A 17,489-nucleotide genomic window follows, 5' to 3' on the forward strand; every position below is an offset into this window, starting at 1 on the left:
GGGGCAAGGAAACCTTAGCACGGGGTCCTGCCGAGCCCACTGTGTTGGGGGGTCCCACGTCAACCAGGTGTGAGTCTAGGCTGAATCTGGATAGAGTAACAGGACCTGCCAGCAGTCTGACGCAGGGGTCCCCGGGATCAGCCTGTTACAGTGAGGACATCACACTCCTTCGTCCCCAAGGGTGCGGAAGGCTGCAGGCGTTCATGTCTTCACTTTCCGTGGAGGGAGGGCCGTCTCTGCTCCTGCTGTGGTCCGTCTGATGGAGACCCGCTTCACAGCAGACCGACCCGCATGCAGCACGGTGGCCTCAGGATTCCCCAGGACTCAGTCCCCCAGGGGCAGAGGGGCCCTGTGTGACGGCCGCTGTCTTTAGAGTTCTCCGCAGAGAACACCTCACTGCAGGCATGCTCAGGGCGGCTCGCTCACGTGGGGGTGCAGGAGGCCCCCCAGGAATGCCTCATTGCATGCATGCTAGGACGCCTTACGTGGGGGTGCAGGGGTCCCCCTCCTTGAGTTTCTGTCATTTCTGCCCTCGCTGCATTCCAGTGCACCCCCTCTGGTGGGGCACTGCAGACGCGCAGGGTGAAGAGGGTCCCTCCTGGGCTGCCTGCGTGTCCACCTGGCGCGGGAGGTTGGGGGGGTGGGGTGTTGCAGGGGCATCCGAGGACCCCTCCCTGCCACCTTTGCACACCCGCTGCCCCAGCCCACTCTTTGGCTTCTGGTCCCCGTCTAAAACCTCCCGAAGTACTCTGAGTGCAGATCAGTGTCACAGCACCCCCCCCATCCAGGGCTGCCGAAGCAGGAGCAGCTTCCCCTCCAGGCCTCTGTCCCCCCACCCTCCTAGCCTGGATGATGGGCAGAGGGTCCGAGCTGGGAGGGCAGCCCCGGGTATTTGGCCTAATGCCTTGTTCTCACCGTGGGGAAACCGAGGCCCCCGGCTTCCTGGGCAGCCGTCCTGGGACCCAGGTGTTGGGCATCTCTGGCGCCAGAGCCTGACCCTCCTCCGAGCTCCCGGCACACCCTGAGCCTTTCTCCCAACGCCCTGCTGACCTCACCTCCAAGTGCAGGCAAGTCCCCTCCTGCCCTCTGGCCGGGCCCCACGGCACAGCAGTGGCCTTCCACAGGGCCTCCATCACACACACCGGACAGGGGTGTCCTTGCTCCAAGGGTGATCCCTGAGTCTATGCAGGGCCTCCTCCCTCCCGCCCCCCAGTGCGCACACGCCGAGACCCCTGCCCCGGGGCCTTTAGGCTGCCTTCTCCCCGCCTGGGGGACACTGCCTCCCAGAGCTGCCCATATGCACCTGTGGTGCCCGCCCACAGGAGGGGAAGGAGAGAGCAGTGCTCACGGGCTCTGCCAAGGGCGTGGGCCAGCCTCCAACAGTGTCAGGGGCGTGACCTCCCACAGACCCACAAGGGGTCAGGGTCTCTCCGAGCTTGGGGCTCTGCCTGGGCAGACCCACCGTTCCTCCATCTGAGACTTTCCCGGGGGTTCTCAGTGCAGACGGGGCAGGGGGGCAGGGGTGGGGTTCTGGTCTTATTAATTTGCTAAATGGCGTGTTGTGATTATTGTCTTAGCAATTAACAGTGTTCACTACACTGTGTTTAAAAGTTGTGTTGGGTTTGAATTGTGTCCCCCCAACAGATCTGTTCAAGTGCTAACCCCTGCACCTGTGAAGGTGACCCTGTTGGGAACTAGGGTCTTTAAGATGCTTATCAGTTAACCTGAGGTCATGTCGGAGTAGGGTGGATCCTCGTCTATCTAAGCGGTGGGCTTGTAGGAAAGGAAGCAGGTAGGGTCAATGAAGGGAGGTGGTCCTGTGAACAGCATCTATCAGCCAAGGACGCCTGGGGCCGTCAGATGCCTGGAGAGACAGGGAGGGACCCTCCCCATGGCCTTCAGAGGCCCTGTGAACAGCATCTATCAGCCAAGGACGCCTGGGGCCGTCAGATGCCTGGAGAGACAGGGAGGGACCCTCCCCATGGCCTTCAGAGGCCCTGTGAACAGCATCTATCAGCCAAGGACGCCTGGGGCCGTCAGATGCCTGGAGAGACAGGGAGGGACCCTCCCCGCGGCCTTCAGAGGAAGCACAGCCCTGTCCACACCCTGAGTTCAGTCTCCCAGTTTCCAGGACTGCGAGAGAATGCGTTTCTGTCATTAGAAGCCCCCCACTCCATGGTACTTTGTTAAGGCCTCCCCAAGATACTTGTGCAAACTCAGGGTGGAGTGTGAGGGCTTGTGACGCTGCTGCCCTGGGCTAACCCCGCCGCCCGCACTCGCTCGGCTCCGGAACCAGCAGTGGTGGGCGTCCGAGGTCCCTGGGCTGAGTCAGGACCTGCAGGCCAGGCCAGGCTGTTCCCTCCTTCACCATCAGCCTCCCCACGGGGCCTCAGACCTGACCATGCATTTCACCCTTGGGTGCCTCATGATTTGCGGGGCAGCAACCACCCCTCACTCCTGTCGCTCTGGGCCTCTGCCCACCCTGATCCCTCAGCTCCAGAGCCGAGCCCCTCCTGCTGACCGGGCCTTCCTGCTAACAGGGTGCTTCCAGGGTATTGCCAGGCACTTGCCCTTTGGGGCCTGAAGGGTGACTCTGCTAGAGGCCCCTCTCCAACGGCCTGAGCGCCTGAGCAGGGCCCCAATGTCCAGCTGAGTTGCAGCTGCCCCCAAGCCCACCATGGGAAGGCCAGTGCAGACCCTGGTAACCGAGTGCCTTATTGAGGTACATTCCATGTACGTGAGGTCTATCCTTGTAAGGTGTACACATCGGTAAGTTGTACAGTATGCTCACGGAGTTAGGCAGCCATCTCCACAATCAAGTTTGGAAAGTTTTCATCACCCCACTACCTGTTAACAGCCCCTCCCCTCTCCCCTTCCCCTGGAACCGCCAACCTTCTTTCTTCTCTATGGGTTTGCCTATTCTGGACTCTTCATATCAATGGAATCATGTCCTATGCGGCTTCTTGCGTCTGCTTCTTTCACTCAGCGTGTTTTCCAGGTTTGTCCATGCGGTAGCATGTCTTAGTTACATAGCGCTCCTGTTGTAGGGGAAGAACACCACAAAGTCTCGTAAAGCAAAAAGAAAGTTTTATTCGGCACGTATTCAAAAAGGCAAAAGTGGGAAACGGACAACTGTGCTGCCAGAGCCATGTCTGCCCGAGTCCAGGGAAATATCACAGAACAGACAAAAGTGGGAAAATGGACAAGCACGCTGCCACAGCCATGTCTGCCCGAGTCCAGGGAAATATCACAGAACAGACAAAAGTGGGAAAATGGACAAGCACGCTGCCGCAGCCATGTCTGCCCGAGTCCAAAGACCATTACAGAGTCATCAGTGTACATTATCATCACAAATGGGCAAAACCATTGAAAGCTTAGCCTTTTCACAGATTGGCGAGAAACTGATCCTGCATTTTGAAATGTCTTTCTTAACAATCATTGGTACAGGTTTTAGTAACGACAGTCAGGAGGGTCTTCATTGGTCAAACAAATTTCTATTCACTAAATGCTAATAGCAAAAGATAAGAGTGGAAAGTCTTTTCTGTTGTACTTGATCCGCTTTATGTGAAAGTTTCCCTAAAAGATATTTTCCAAGATTATCTTAGCTTTTGTCTTTATACCTCAGGGCCCAGTTGATGTGTCCTTGTGAGCCCAGCTCCAGCTGGGGCACATTCTCGATGCTCAAGGACAGGGCCTAAATCACTGCTCTGACAGAAATACCACAGGTGGGTGGCTTTAACAAACAAATGTATCTTCTCACAGTTTGGGAGGCTGGAAGTCCAGTTCAGGATGCCGGCTCTAGGCGAAGGCTGTCTCTGTCCACTCTGGGGGAAGATCCTTGTCTCGGCTTCTCTAGTGCTCTTCTCGCTCCTCGGAGAGCTCCACGTGGCATCCAGCTTTCCCCACGTTGCTTCTTTCTTCTGTGCCTGATCCGCTCTTTTTTATCCAGAAAAGGGACACTTATGACACACCCTACACTGACACGGGCTCTCCGACGTCACGAAGAAATCCCTGTTCCCAATGGGGTCACATCCAGAGGGGTAAGGATGAAGACTCACAACTCATAATGTTTAGGGGACACAATTCAGTTCATAACATGTGTCAGTAATTCTTTCCTTTTTATGGCTAATTAACACTCCACTGTAAGGATGTACACATGTTGCTTATCTGCTCATCAGCTGAGGGACATTTTGGTTGTTTCCACTGCTTGGTGTTATGCACGTTTGTGTACAAGCTTTGTGAACACGTGTCTTCAATTCCCTTGGGTATATACCTAGGAGTAGAATATGAAACACTTCATGAATTTGCGTGTCATCCTTGTGCAAGGGCCATGCTAATCCTTTCTGTATTGTTCCAATTTTACTATATGTGCTAAAGAAGCGAGCACAGAATTCCAACTCTTAGTGACCCTATAGAACAGAGTAGAACTGCCCTGTTGGGTTTCCTAGGCTGTAAATCTTTACGGAAGCAGACTGCTACATCTTTCTCCCTCAGAGCAGCTGGTAGGTTCGAACCACCAACCCTTTGGTTAGCAACTGAGCACTTAACCACTGCACAACCAGAGCTCTTTTGAGAACTAAGGTGCACCTGACCCAAGCCATGGTATTTTCAATCACCTCATATACGTGCAAAAGCTGGACAATGAGTAAGGAAGACAAAGAAGAATTGATGCCTTTGAATTATGGTGTTGGCGAAGAATATTGAATACACCATGGACTGCCAGAGAACAAACAAATCTGTCTTGGAAGAAGTACAGCCAGAGTGCTCCTTAGAAGCGAGGATGGTGAGACTTCATCTCACGTACTTTGGACATGTTATCAGGAGGGACCAGTCCCTGGAGAAGGACATCACGCTTGGTGTCTTAGTCATCTAGTGCTGCTATAACAGAAATACCACAAGTGGATGGCTTAAACGAAGAGAAATTTTTGTCTCACAGTCTAGTAGGCTACAAGTCCAAATTCAGGGCATCAGTTCCAGGGGAAGGCTTTCTCTCTCCGTCGGCTCTGGAGGAAGGTCTTCGTAGTCATCAATTTTCCCCTGGACTAGGAGCTTCTTTGCACTGGGACCCCGGGTCCAAAGGACGTGCTCTGCTCCCAGCACTGCTTTCTTGGTGGTATGAGGTCCCCAACTCTCTGCTTGCTTCCCTTTCCTTTTATCTCTTACAAGAGATAAAAGGTGGTACAGGCCACACCCCAAGGAAACTCCCTTTACACTGAATCAGGGATTTGACCTTAGTAAGTGTGTTACAATCCAACCCTAATCCTCTTTAACATAAAATTACAATCACAAAATGGAGGACAACCACACAATACTGAGAATCATGGCCCAGCCAGATTGATACACACATTTTTGGGGGGACATAATTTAATCTATGACACTTGGTAAAGTAGAAGGTCAGCAAAAAAGAGGAAGACCTCAGCGAGATGGATTGACAAAGTGGCTGCAACAATAGGCTCAAACATAGCAACAATTGTGAGGATGGCGCAGGACTGGGCAGTGTTTCATTCTGTTGTACACAGATAGGTTTGCTATGAGTCAGAACTGACTTGATGGCACCTAACAACAACAAGAGTAGAATTACTAGGTTATACAGCAACTCTATGTTTAGCTATTTTAGGAACAGCCACACCGTTTTCCAAAGCAGCTATAGCATTTTATATCCCCACCAGCAAAATACGAGGGTTCCAGTTTTTCCACATTCTCACCAATGCTTAATGTTTGTCTTTTGGATTCTAGCCATCCGAACGGATGTGAAGAAGTAGCTCACTGTGGTTTTGATTTGCATTTCCCTAATGACTAATGATGTTGAGCATCTTTTCATGTACTTATTGGCCATTTGTATATCTTATTTGGAGAAATGTCTGTTTAGGTCCTTTGCTCATTTTAAAATAGGGCTATTTGTTTTTTTATTGTTAAGTTTAAGAGTTCATTATACATTCTGAATACAAGTCTCTTGTCAGTTATGTTTTTTTAAATACTTTCTCCCATTCTCTGGATTCTTTTCACTTCTTGATGGTGTCCTTTGAAAACATTTTTAATTTGGAAGACATTCAGTGGATCTATTTTTCTTTTGTCTCTTACGCTTTTGATGTCATATCTAAGAAACCATTCCTTAAGCCAAGGTCACAAATGTTTATTCCTATGTTTTCTTCTAAGAGTTTTCTCCTAAGTGTTTTCTCGTTTTAACTACTGCATATGTACATATGGTGTGAGGAAGGGGATCCGAACTCATTCTTTTGCACGTGAAGATCCAGAGTTGTCACAGCACCATTTTGTTGAAAAGACTATTCTTCTCCCCTCGAATGGATTTAGCAGCCTTTTGAAAAGTCAGTGGACCATAAATGTAAGGATTTATTTCTGGACTCTCAATTCTATCCCATCGATCTATATATTTACCCTTATGTCAGTACCACATTGTCTTGATTACTGTAGCTTTGTAGTATGTCTTGAAACCAGGAAGTGTGGGTCCTCCTACTTTGCTCTTCTTTCTCAAGATTGTTTTGGCTGTTTTGAGTCCTTTGCATTTTTATATGAATTTTAGGATTAGTTTGTCTGCAAAAAGCCTGCTAGGGTTTTGGTTGGGATTGTGTTGAGTCTGTAGATCAGTTTGGGAGAGTATTACTACCTTAACAATGTGAAGTCTTCGGATCCATTAACACGAGATGTCTTTCCATTTATTTAGGTTTTCCTTAATTTCTTTAACAACGTTTTGAAGGTTTCAAAATATGTTTTTTTCTTCTTTTGTGAAACTTATTAGTAATTATTTTATTTTTGATGCTATTATAGATACAATTTTTAATTTTCTTTTTTAGATTTATTGTTATTGTATAGAAATATAATTGATTTTTGTATGTTGATCTTGTAACCCTGTTGAACTTATTATGTGTGTGTGTGGATTCCTTAGGATTTCCTATATACAAGATCATGTCAACTATGACTAGAGATAGTTTTATTTCTCCCTTTCCAAACTGGATGCCTTCCCCATCCCCACCCCCAGTTGTCCTGGCTAGAACCTCCGGTACACTATTTAATAGAAATAGTGAGAGTGGACTTCCTTGTCTTATTTCTGATCATGTGGGAAACATTCAATCTGTCATCATTAAGAATAATGTTAGCTGTAAGTTTTTCATAGATGCCCCTTATCTGGTTGAGGAAATTCCCTTCTATTCCTAGTTTGTTGAGTGTTTTTATCATGAAAGGGTGTTGGGTTTACTCAAATGCTTTTTCTGTGTCTATTGAGATGATCGTGTTGACATGTGTCCTTTATTCTGTTAATGTGGTATATTACACTGATTTTCATGTGTTGAACAAACTTTTGTATCCCTGGGATAAATTCCATGGAGTCATCATATATAAGCTTTTTTATGTTGCTGGATTTGGTTTGCTAGTATTTTGTTGAAGGTTTTTGTGTTTATATTCATAAGGAATATTGGTATATAATTTTCTTGTGATGTCTTTGTTTGGTTTTGTCATCAAGGCAATACTGGTCTCATAGGATGAGTTAGAAAGTGTTCCTTCCTCTTCACTCTTTTGAAAGTCTGTGAAGAATTAGTATTAATGAATTGGTATTAATTCTTTAAATGTTTGGTAGAATTTCACCAGGAAAGCCATCTGGACCTGGACAATTATTTTTGAAAAGTTTTTTGGTTACCAATTCAATCTTTTTACTTGCTATAAGTCTATTCATATTTTCTATTTCTTCTTGCGTCAGTTTTGGTAATTCGTGTCTTTCTAGGAATTTGTCCATTTTATCTAGGTTATCTAATTTGTTGGCATACAGTTGTTCACAGTATTCTCTTATAAGCCTTTTTATTTCTGTAAAGTTGGAAATAATGCCCCCTCTTTCATTCTGATTTTAGTTAATTTGAATCTTCCTTTTTTTCTTCTTCAGTCTAGCTAAAAGTTTGTGCAATAGATCACTTTTGTGGGTTGGACCATGCTAATAAAGTATATGGAACCTAACAAAGGGATTGGTCAGTTTTTCCATCCCACTGGCTTGAAATGAGCCATCCTAGAAGTGAGAGGGAGAGGATTTCACCACCAACAAGGAAAAAGAGCCAAGAGCAGAACACGTCCTTTGGACCCAGGATCCCTGCACTGAGAAGCTTCTAGAACCAGGAGACCTAGAGAGAGCTGTAACACTGAAGACGGCCAAAAGTGGTGCCAAAGAAACAGTGGAAGGAGAGACTGGCAAGAGACAGCGTGGTGGGCTTCCCAGCCCATGGAGGAAAAAAGCTGAATGCCTTCGGGTAGGAGGCTTGTTGGCGGAGTAGGGTGTCTCTGAGCATTTGGTGGGACTAGGTTTGCTGACCGACAGAGTGAGAGCTGAGCTCCTTAGGGCCAAGGCTTACTGGCAGAGTGGGGTGCCTCTGGGCACTTATCAGCAGAGCTAAAGAGCTTTGTAACACTTGTCCAAGCAGGGCAGAGGCTGAGGGCCAGAGACAGGTGTGTCTGCAGGCACGGCTTGGAAAAGGCTATCCTGAAGGAAGAACTATATCCTAAGCATTCCTTAACCAGAATTGTAACCTGTAACTTCCCTAATAAACCCCATAATTGTGAGTATTGTCTGTGAGTTCTGTGTGGTCATTGCAATGAATTATCAAACCCAGTAGAGAAGAAGAGGATGCCATGTGGGGACAGTTAATGTCAGAATTAATAAAGATGGCAGACAGGAGGCTTGTCTGACCTCCACCTCATAGGAATCAGCCTTGGGCTGTTGATTTTGGTCCTCTTTCCCCCTTGTGAAGTTAAAGGATGTCAGCTGCTGCTGCCATGTCACTTTTACAGTTTATCAATTTTGTTGATCTTTTCAAAGACCCAACTTCTGGTTTTGTTGATTTTCTCTATTGTTTTTCTATTCTGTATTTCATTTATTTCTGCTCTGTTGTTGTTGTTAGGTGCCGTCAAGTCCGTTCCGACTCATAGCAACCCTGTGTACAACAGAACGAAACACTGCCGGATCCTGCGTCATCCTCACAGTCGTTATGCTTGAGCCCATTGTTGCAGCCACTGTGTCAATCCATCTCATTGAGGGTCTTCTTCTTTTTCACTGACCCTCTAATTTACCAAGCATGATGTCCTTCTCTAGGGACTGATCCCTCCAGATAACATGTCCAAAGTATATGAGACAAAGCTTCTCCATCCTTGCTTCTAAGAAGCATTCTGGCCATATTTCTTTCAAGACAGATTTGTTCATACTTCTGGCAGTCCATGGTATAGTCAATATTCTTCGCCAACATCATAATTCAATTCTTCTTTGGGCTTCTTTATTCATTGTCCAGCTTTCACATACATATGAGGAGATTGAAAACACCATGGCTTGGGTCAGGTGCACCTTAGTCTTCAAGGTGACGTTTTTGCTTTTTAACACTTTAAAGAGGTCTTTTGCAGCACGTTTGGCCAAAGCAGTGCATCGTTTGATTTCTTGACTGCTGCTTCCATAGGTGTTGATTGTGGATCCAAGCAAAAGGAAATCCTGGACAACTTCAATCTTTTCTCTGTCTATCATAATGTTGCTTTTTGGTCCAGTTGTGTGGATTTTTGTTTTCTTTATGTGGAGGTGTAATCCATACTGCAGGCTTTAGTCTTTGATCTTCATCATTAAGTGCTTCAAGTCCTCTTCACTTTCAGCAAGCTCTAGTCTTTACTATTTCCATCTTTCTGCTTGTTTTGCCTCTAGTTTGCTTTTGTTTTTCTGGTTTCTTAAGGTGGAATATTAAGTTGTTGAGATCTATATTTTTAATATAGGCAGTTACAGCTATAATTTTTCCTCTGAGCACAGCATTAGCTGTGTCACATAAGTTTTGGTATGCTGTGTTTCCATTTTCATTCATCTCAAAGTATTTTTAACTTTCCTTGTAATTTATCCTTGACTCATTGGTTATTTAGGAGTGTATTAATAACCACATATTTATGAGCTGCCCAAATTTCCTTGTTATTAATAATTTAATTCCATTGTAATTGTAGAACATACTTTACATAATTTCTATTCTTTTAAATGTATTGATGCTTGTTCTATAGCCTAACATACGGTCTACCCTGGAGAATGTTTCAAGTGTACTTGAGAATGTTCTGCTATTGTTGGGCAGAGTGTTCTATAGATGTTTGTTAGGCTTAGCTGGTTTAATGTTTAAGTCCTCTGGTTTCTTGTTAATCTTCTGCCTAGTTGATCTTTCCATTATTGAAAATGGAGTATTGAAATTTCCAACTATTATTGTGGAATTATTTCTCCTTTCAATTCTGTTAGTGTTTGCCTCATACATTTGAGGGCTCTGTTGTTAGGTGCGTACATGTTTATAATTGTTATGTCTTCCTGATGGACTGAAACTTTTTATAAAATGACTTTGTCTCTAGTAACAATTTTTGTCTTACATGGTAGCTTTCTAATGCCATTGTTTTCAGGTCCATCCTTTCTCTCCCATTAGGTCTTTGAGGTCATACCTGTGACCATAAGCCCACTGTACAGGACTCTCGATTCTGAGTTTCAGACCCCACATCTCTGCCACACTCACCAATAGCAACTTGAAATCAAGTTTCCAAGATCATTTGAAGTCACACTAGGCCCTAGAATTGGTGTATTTAACCCTACGAGGTTGTAGACTCAGACTAATACTTGCCTAAAGCTGGGATGTGAGGCTAACTCATTGAGGCTCTGGGGAGAATGAAGGGAAGCAATGACCCCCATCTCTGTGGAGTTCTGGGGTCTTCTGTGCTGCAGCCCGAGGACCCAGAAGCCAGGACAGGAGCCCCAAGAGAGGATCTGGCTGATGGGTGAGGGGGTGTGGAGGGATGAGAAGAATGCCCCAATAAAATGTTCCCCATCTAAATGAGTTTAAAGTGTGAGCCTGCAAATGTGTGTGTGGGTCTCAGGCTTTAATTAAGAAACACTGCTCAGAATCCTTGGGGAAAGCATTGCCCTCACCATCCATCAAAGCTGCCTCGTGGTCTCCTCATCGTGTCAGGAGAGCCCTGGGCTGACATGGCAGAGTGGGGGGACAAGGCAGCAATTGGAGGTCCCCTCAGATGACAGATTTCTTTGGTGCTTCCAACCTTCCAAACCAAACCAACCCCATTGCCATCAAGTCAATTCAAACCCATAAAGACCTGATAGGGCAGAGTAGAACTGCCCCATAGGGTTTCCAAGAAGCAGCTGGTGGATTGGATTCGAACTGCTGACCGTTTGGTTAGCAGCCGTACCCTTAGATAATATAAATCACAGATTGAATCACTTCAACCAACAGTAGTATGAAGTGATTGCACTGCAATCTAAACATGGGGTGTTATGGATTGAATTGTGTCCCCCCAAAACATGTGTTGGAATCCTAACCCCTGTACCTGTGGATGTGATCCTGTTTGGAAATAGGGGGTTGTTTTGTTACACAAACGAGGGCATGCCAGAGCAGGGTGGGTCCTAACCATAATCACAACTGAGTTATAAAAACACCAGGATAGACAGACACACACAGGGTGTGTGTGTGTGTGGGGGGCAGATGCCATGTGAGGACTGTCTACAGCCAAGGAACCCCCAAGGGTCGCCCGGGGCTACTAACAAGGCAGGAATTGACGCGGCCGAGACCCTGATTTGGACTGTTAGCCTCCAGAACTGTGAGACAATCATTTCTTGCTCTTTAAACCACCCATTTGTGGTATTTCTGTTAAGGCAGAACTAAGAAACTAAGACACAGGGTATAGGACAGACTCCTGTTGATTAAGCTTTTTGTTTTGTTATTTTTACTTCTCTTACCCAATTCACGTGACAATTCTGTAGCCATCTGAGCTTACTTTGGCTGATCACACCCAAAAGAAACTCCTCAAAGAGGGAATTTTTATGCCGAATGAGACACACTATATTCTTCAGCATACTCAGATTTCATACAATTTTATTCTTCCACTAACAAAATCATACAAAGAACCTATAAAAGTAAAACATGGAACCAACCTCGAATGGCTGAGGTTACTGGTTACAGAACGGTTTACAGTGTACAAAGAATCCACGGTGCTTGCACACACAGAGAACTGCAAAGCAGTGCAGGACCAGCCACACGCGGACACACGTGGCGTGGAGCACTCGGATTCAGCCTGTGCCCACGTGTCAGGCTGGCTAATCAATCTCTTGCAACAGGATTTGTGATAGGAGCTGCTTTCCTAAAAGCCGGTGCTAACACAGCACGCTACGGGGTTTGTGCTCAGACGCTCTCCTCTCAGCCCCCGACCCTGGCTGGGTGGCTGGCCCAGACACGGGAGAGAATGTATGCAAGAGGCACGTTCGCTGCTCGGCTCATGCTGGACGTCCGGCCGGCTGTGGGGTCTGCCCACACCCTGGCATTGCTCCCCCAGCCGGGAGCCCCGCAACAGCCCCCTGCAGCCTCTCCCCTGCCCTTCTGCAGCTGCCCAGGGACTGCCGTCCTGGGGGGTGGATGCTCTGCCTGACCCCCACGCTCAGCGCCTCAGAAAATTCTGGAAGCTTGGGTTTAGCCTTTACCTCATTTGCATCCAGTGGGCAGCCAACCCTTCGGGCCCCTTTTGTAGAAGCAATCTCTATGGACAATTTAGTTATCACTGACACTCCCCTGGTGCATTTAAATAAATAAATAAGTCATACAGAAAGGAGACTCGATCACTGCAGGAACCTAGCCTGCAGCCGACTGACCTAGACCGCAGGGAGGTCCAAGGTGAAGTGCACACTCAAAGGTGAAGTGCGCACTTGATCCGAACCAGCGCCTCAGACGCAGCCAGGCTGCATCTGCAAGGCGCGTGCAGGCAGGGAGTGACACGCAGGTCCCATGTTCACCCAGGGCCGGGCTGTAGGCGTAGGGACGCCTGCAGATGCATGAGTGGTGTGGAAGCACCTCCTCACATTGGCTGGGGCGCGGGTGTCCGATGCCCTGGGGAGCAGCGTGTTTGAGGCTGGAGGGGTCGTCCTGCCACCGTGTCCGGGTGGAGACACTGCTCGTATCTACAGGATGCGCCCTGGGTTCCAGCCCCATCCCCTCCACTTGGACTTTCACAGTTGGTTTTCAGGCAGGAAAGAGCCCATCCAGCAGACACCCGGCCACGGGTGCAGGCGGAGCCACTAGAAGTTCGCGGAGCAGAGTCCAGTGGAGCAGAGCCGAGACTGGATGGGAAGGTCAGCCCCCACGCCCCTACAGTGACCGTGACCGTCCCCTGTGCTCAGAACAAGTGGGCGGGCCGGGGACTGCCTCTCCTGCATGGAGGGTGTGGTCTGCAAGCACGGACGTCCCCCTTAATGACAGGGCTGGGAGGGACCGAGGGGCCTATCCAGAGCCTCAGCCACGGCGAAAAGCTTCAACTTCAGCAAGCAAGCCTGACTGCCTGGGAAGACGGGGCGCAGGCCGGCCTCCTCGTGCACTCTGGCTGGGGGAAAAGTGACCACTGCCAGAAGCACGTGGCCCGGCCAAGAGGGGTTCAGTTCTGGGGCGCTGCCCGTCCTCTGCGGTCAGGGGGTCTGGAAGCCCCCCAGGGATGGAGGGCGGAGCTCAGGAACTGCTTTGGGGGAGCCGCCTGGAGGTCGTCGGGGACGCAGGGCCACTGCCTGTCCCTCCGCACCCGCGCCCGGTGCTGCGTTAGGAATAGATGGTGATGACCTCCCGGCCGCCGCCCCGGACCAGGAGGACGCGGTTCAGGCCCTCAGTCAGGACCTCGAGGAACTCCATGTCTGGGCGAAAGTTAAGGCACAGCCGCTCCACACGGGGGTGAGGTGGGGTGGGGGTGGGGGGTCAGAGGGGAGCGGAGCGAGGAGGTGCTCAGGGAAAAGAAGAGGACAGGCCACCTGGGGGCAACAGACAGAGCCAGGGATGGAGCCAGCGTCTGCCGACCCCACCTGGCACAAGCTCTCAGCCAGGGGCCCCAGGTCCAAGAAAGCCCCTGAGCACTGGCTTCTGAGCAGAGATGGCTCAGACCAGAGACCACCTGCGGGGACCCTCCAGGGGAGACTGTTGGGAGGGACTAGCTGGGGGGACCCTCTGGGGAGACCCTCTGGGGAGACCGTCCAGGCAACCATCGGGGGGACCATCTGGGAGGACTGCCCGAGGGAGGGAGAGCTGTCCTACCCCTACCCTGGGCACGCCACCTGCTCTGACACGCAGCCTGAGGCTGGGCGTGGAGGGCCAAGCTACCCCCACCAGGCTGAGGCCGCTGTGACTGGTGTCACCACTGTACCCTCGGGCATTAGCAGGGGACTATCCCAGCGCAGTGCCCTGCCATCCTTCACCCCCAGGAGGCCACTGTGGGCTGACTCCCTCCTCTGTCACCTCTTCCAGCCACATTCCCAATGCTGATGCCCCAAGTTACTGAGAGCCCCTCCCCCAGCACTTGCCAGGCTCAACCCTGGCACTCCAAAATTCAATGTCCTGTCTCCAAACGCCAAGAAGGGGAACCACCCACCACCCCCCCCGCCACTCCCAGGATCACATCATGACCAGACACGTGGGGCAGGCGGGCGACAGGGTCAGGGTCCTGCCCTGTCACCCCTGCACCCATCTTCCCACCTCGCCCCATGTCTGTGGAGGTGGGTTCTAGGACCCTGGTGTGGGCAGGGCCAGGCGGTTCCCCACACACCCCTTCCACGGCTAGCCCTGTCCGCCTTGTCCTGAATCTCCCCATGCCGGTCCCACCTCCGGGGCCCCCATCTCAACACACAAAGCCAAGTTCAGAGCCACTCACCCACCCACCCCCGGTGGACTGGGAGGCAGAGCCGTGCTCACAGGGCCACAAACAAGACTGGAAGGATACAGTTCTCGTCACCCTGCCGGTTCTTGGGGGGCCCTGGCATGTTCAGCAGCACCAGCTGGGCGTCCTGGGACTTGCTGAGGACGACGCCGTTGAGCTTCACAGCAGTGTGCATCCTCCTGACATTGGACTGGTTCCTGCAGGAGGAGACACGTGCCACCCGGGCACCACGCTCAACTGGCACCACCCTCACACTGGCACACATGATGAGCACCAGGCTCACACTGGAACAGGGCTGAAACCACACCGGAGCTAATACCACACGCGTGCCGGCCCCGCGCGCGCTAATACACGCGCGCCGGCCCCGCGCGCGCTAACCCCACACACGCTAACCCCGCACATGCTAACCCCACACACGCTAACCCCACACACGCTAACCCGACACACACTAACCCCGCACATGCTAACCCCACACACGCTAACACCACGCTGTCTCTAACCACCACGTGTGCTAAGCAGCACAGGCAGTGCCCTGAATCTGAGTGAATCCTCGCTGGTGATGATCTGTTAAAAGGCTGTGTCAGAACTCAGACTGCGCAGCCCCCGAGACCTACAGGGCCCACAGCCTTTATGAGCAGGCCAGCTGCTTCTACTTGGCAGTGAGACGGCTGTCAGCAGTTTACATCTAGGATCACCACAGCTGCCGGGCTCCCAGCGTCTAGGCAGCAGGTCTCCCCCAGGCAGACGGGCCTTCTGGGCGAGTGTCCTCCTGACCCCACACCTCCCGGCCGCTTGCTCGCGCTCCCTTGTCCAGCCAGGCCTGCACAGTGAGGAGCATGCGGGGTCTGGCCCAGAGTGACCAGCATCCCCCTGAACAAGAGCACCCCAGCACAGGCCACGTCTCAGCTCGCACCCCACGTGGCCCAGGCTCACTAGGTTACAATCCTGCCAGCCACCCTCAGGGGAGGTGGCCCATGCTCGGGACGAGAGGGGCGGATGGACAGACAGACAGACGCCATGGCACGCGGGGTCAGGGAGAGGCCAGCAGGAAGTCCCAAGCTCACCCTCTGATCAGCTCCGCTCTTACATCAGATAAACCCGATGATAACCCCCAATTAGCCAGGGAACGGCAGGGACGGCGCCCTATTTCATCCTCCAGTTTAGTCTGGTAAGAGGCAGGTCGGGCCGGGTCCCCGCGGCCGCGGCCCAGCACCTCGCATGTGAGAGCCGGGCATGGGGCCTGGGCGGGACCACAAGGACAACACGCTGGGACAAACAGCAACTCTCAAAAAGCGTGTGTGTGATATAAAGGCTCTGTCGGGGCTCGGAGAGGGAGAGGCTAACGTACAATCTTAAAACCAGAGGTTTGGGTCTAGACAGGCCCTGGGTTCTGGGGTGACACCCCTGGAGCACGGTCCGAGGCCGCGAGCAGCCCCGCCGCCCCCCGAGCCCAGGAAGCAGGGAACCGGGCACTTATTCCCAGACAGCCGGGTCTGCGAGCCACCAAAGAACACGTCTGCACACACGGTGTGTCTGTGGAGAAGAGTCTTCGAAACAGGCTCCTCTCTGTCCCTGCCCGGTGAGGGGCACAACCCAGACAGGTGTGGGGGTGGGGGTGGGGAATAGACAGAGAGACGGGGACAGAAACAGCCCCAAACAACCGCGCGGCCTCCCAGGGACGCTCCCTCTTCCCTGCCCAGGCCTGGTACGTGTGACCCCCCCCCGGCCTAGTAACCCCACTGACCAAGTGACCGCCCCCCGGCTAGCTGTGACAGCTAGCTGTGACCCCCACCCCCAGGTCACGTGACCCCCGGCCGTGGACCTGCTGGCACTGACCCCCACAAGGAGCGTAGACCCAAGTCACCCCGCAGGGGCCCAACCACACGGGAATCCATGCCTTTTCACACAGAGCCTAAGAAGCACGGCAGCCCAGAGGACTCGGCTTCACGGGAGACGGCAGCCCCACCGAACCAGGCCTCGCACGAGCTCAGAACGAGGCGTCGCCGGGACTAAACGCTTCTGCTCTAAGGGGTGCAACGGACAGGCTAGCACGCACGGAAGCACAGGGGCCCCCCAGCAGAGGCTGCTCGTCCAGTGCTCCCGGTCCCAGTTCTGAAATGCGATTTACAAGGTGGATTCCAGAATGTTCCGAGAGCGCTCTGGGTGGGGGGCGGACCGCATGGCACACTGGCACGGCAGCACCGTGGCGGGCGCTCCGCCGGGCACACAGACATGCACACACCAGCACACGCGGTCACGGGAAGCGTGCGGGAGCGGGTAGGCGACAGGCACGGGAAAAGCAAGTGACTTACAGGTTTCCCCATTCACTAGGCGGGGGGAGAGAAGAACAGAGAGCACGTTACTTAGGAAGCCCGCGGCATCTCGAACCACCACTGGGCGCCCGCTGCCCTGTGTGACCCCAGGCGGGCCCCCACACAGGCTCTCCTCCCCCAGCCTGAGGAAGCCCCCCTGGGCCCCCCTGGACACCCTGGCTGATGTGATGGCAGGTCTCTCGGGCCACCCCAGGGGAGACCTGAGAGGGTGTGTGATGCGTGATTGAACAGGACCCCTGCAGCCTCACCCACATGCCCCTGAGGGCTCCCTGGTGGTCTCCAGGTCCTAGATGCTACCACGCGACATCAGTGGGGGGATTGGAAAGCCTGCATAACCAGGGATCAGTGCCGGGACCCTACGTCCACCTGCAAGCCCCGGGGTCCTCGGTGTCACAGTGAGGGGAGGGGATCGAGAAGCCTGCCTAACCAGGGGTCAGCACTGAGGTCCTACACCCACCTAGAAGCCCC

At 51.6% G+C, this 17,489-nt stretch overlaps 1 protein-coding gene and 1 non-coding gene across 2 annotated transcripts in view; both read right to left on the reverse strand.

Moving 5' to 3' along the window:
* Positions 1-4,280: 4,280 nt before the first annotated feature.
* On the reverse strand, positions 4,281-4,387 carry LOC111821240 (U6 spliceosomal RNA). The gene has a single exon (XR_002824678.1). It is a non-coding gene; the product is annotated as a U6 spliceosomal RNA (small nuclear RNA).
* An 8,950-nt stretch (positions 4,388-13,337) lies between these two features.
* Positions 13,338-17,489, reverse strand: part of SLC12A7 (solute carrier family 12 member 7) — a 63,334-nt gene continuing 59,182 nt past the window's right edge. The window contains exons 21-23 of the mRNA XM_023734820.1: positions 16,865-17,221; positions 14,752-14,972; positions 13,338-13,675 (exon numbers count right to left, since the gene is read on the reverse strand). Of these exons, the coding sequence (XP_023590588.1) occupies positions 13,584-13,675; positions 14,752-14,972; positions 16,865-17,221 (670 nt within the window). The 3' untranslated portion in view covers positions 13,338-13,583. The remainder of the gene's footprint in view (positions 13,676-14,751; positions 14,973-16,864; positions 17,222-17,489) is intronic.

The sequence above is a fragment of the Trichechus manatus genome, unplaced genomic scaffold (assembly GCF_000243295.1).
Source record: "Trichechus manatus latirostris isolate Lorelei unplaced genomic scaffold, TriManLat1.0 scaffold00072, whole genome shotgun sequence".
Lineage (NCBI taxonomy): Eukaryota > Metazoa > Chordata > Mammalia > Sirenia > Trichechidae > Trichechus > Trichechus manatus.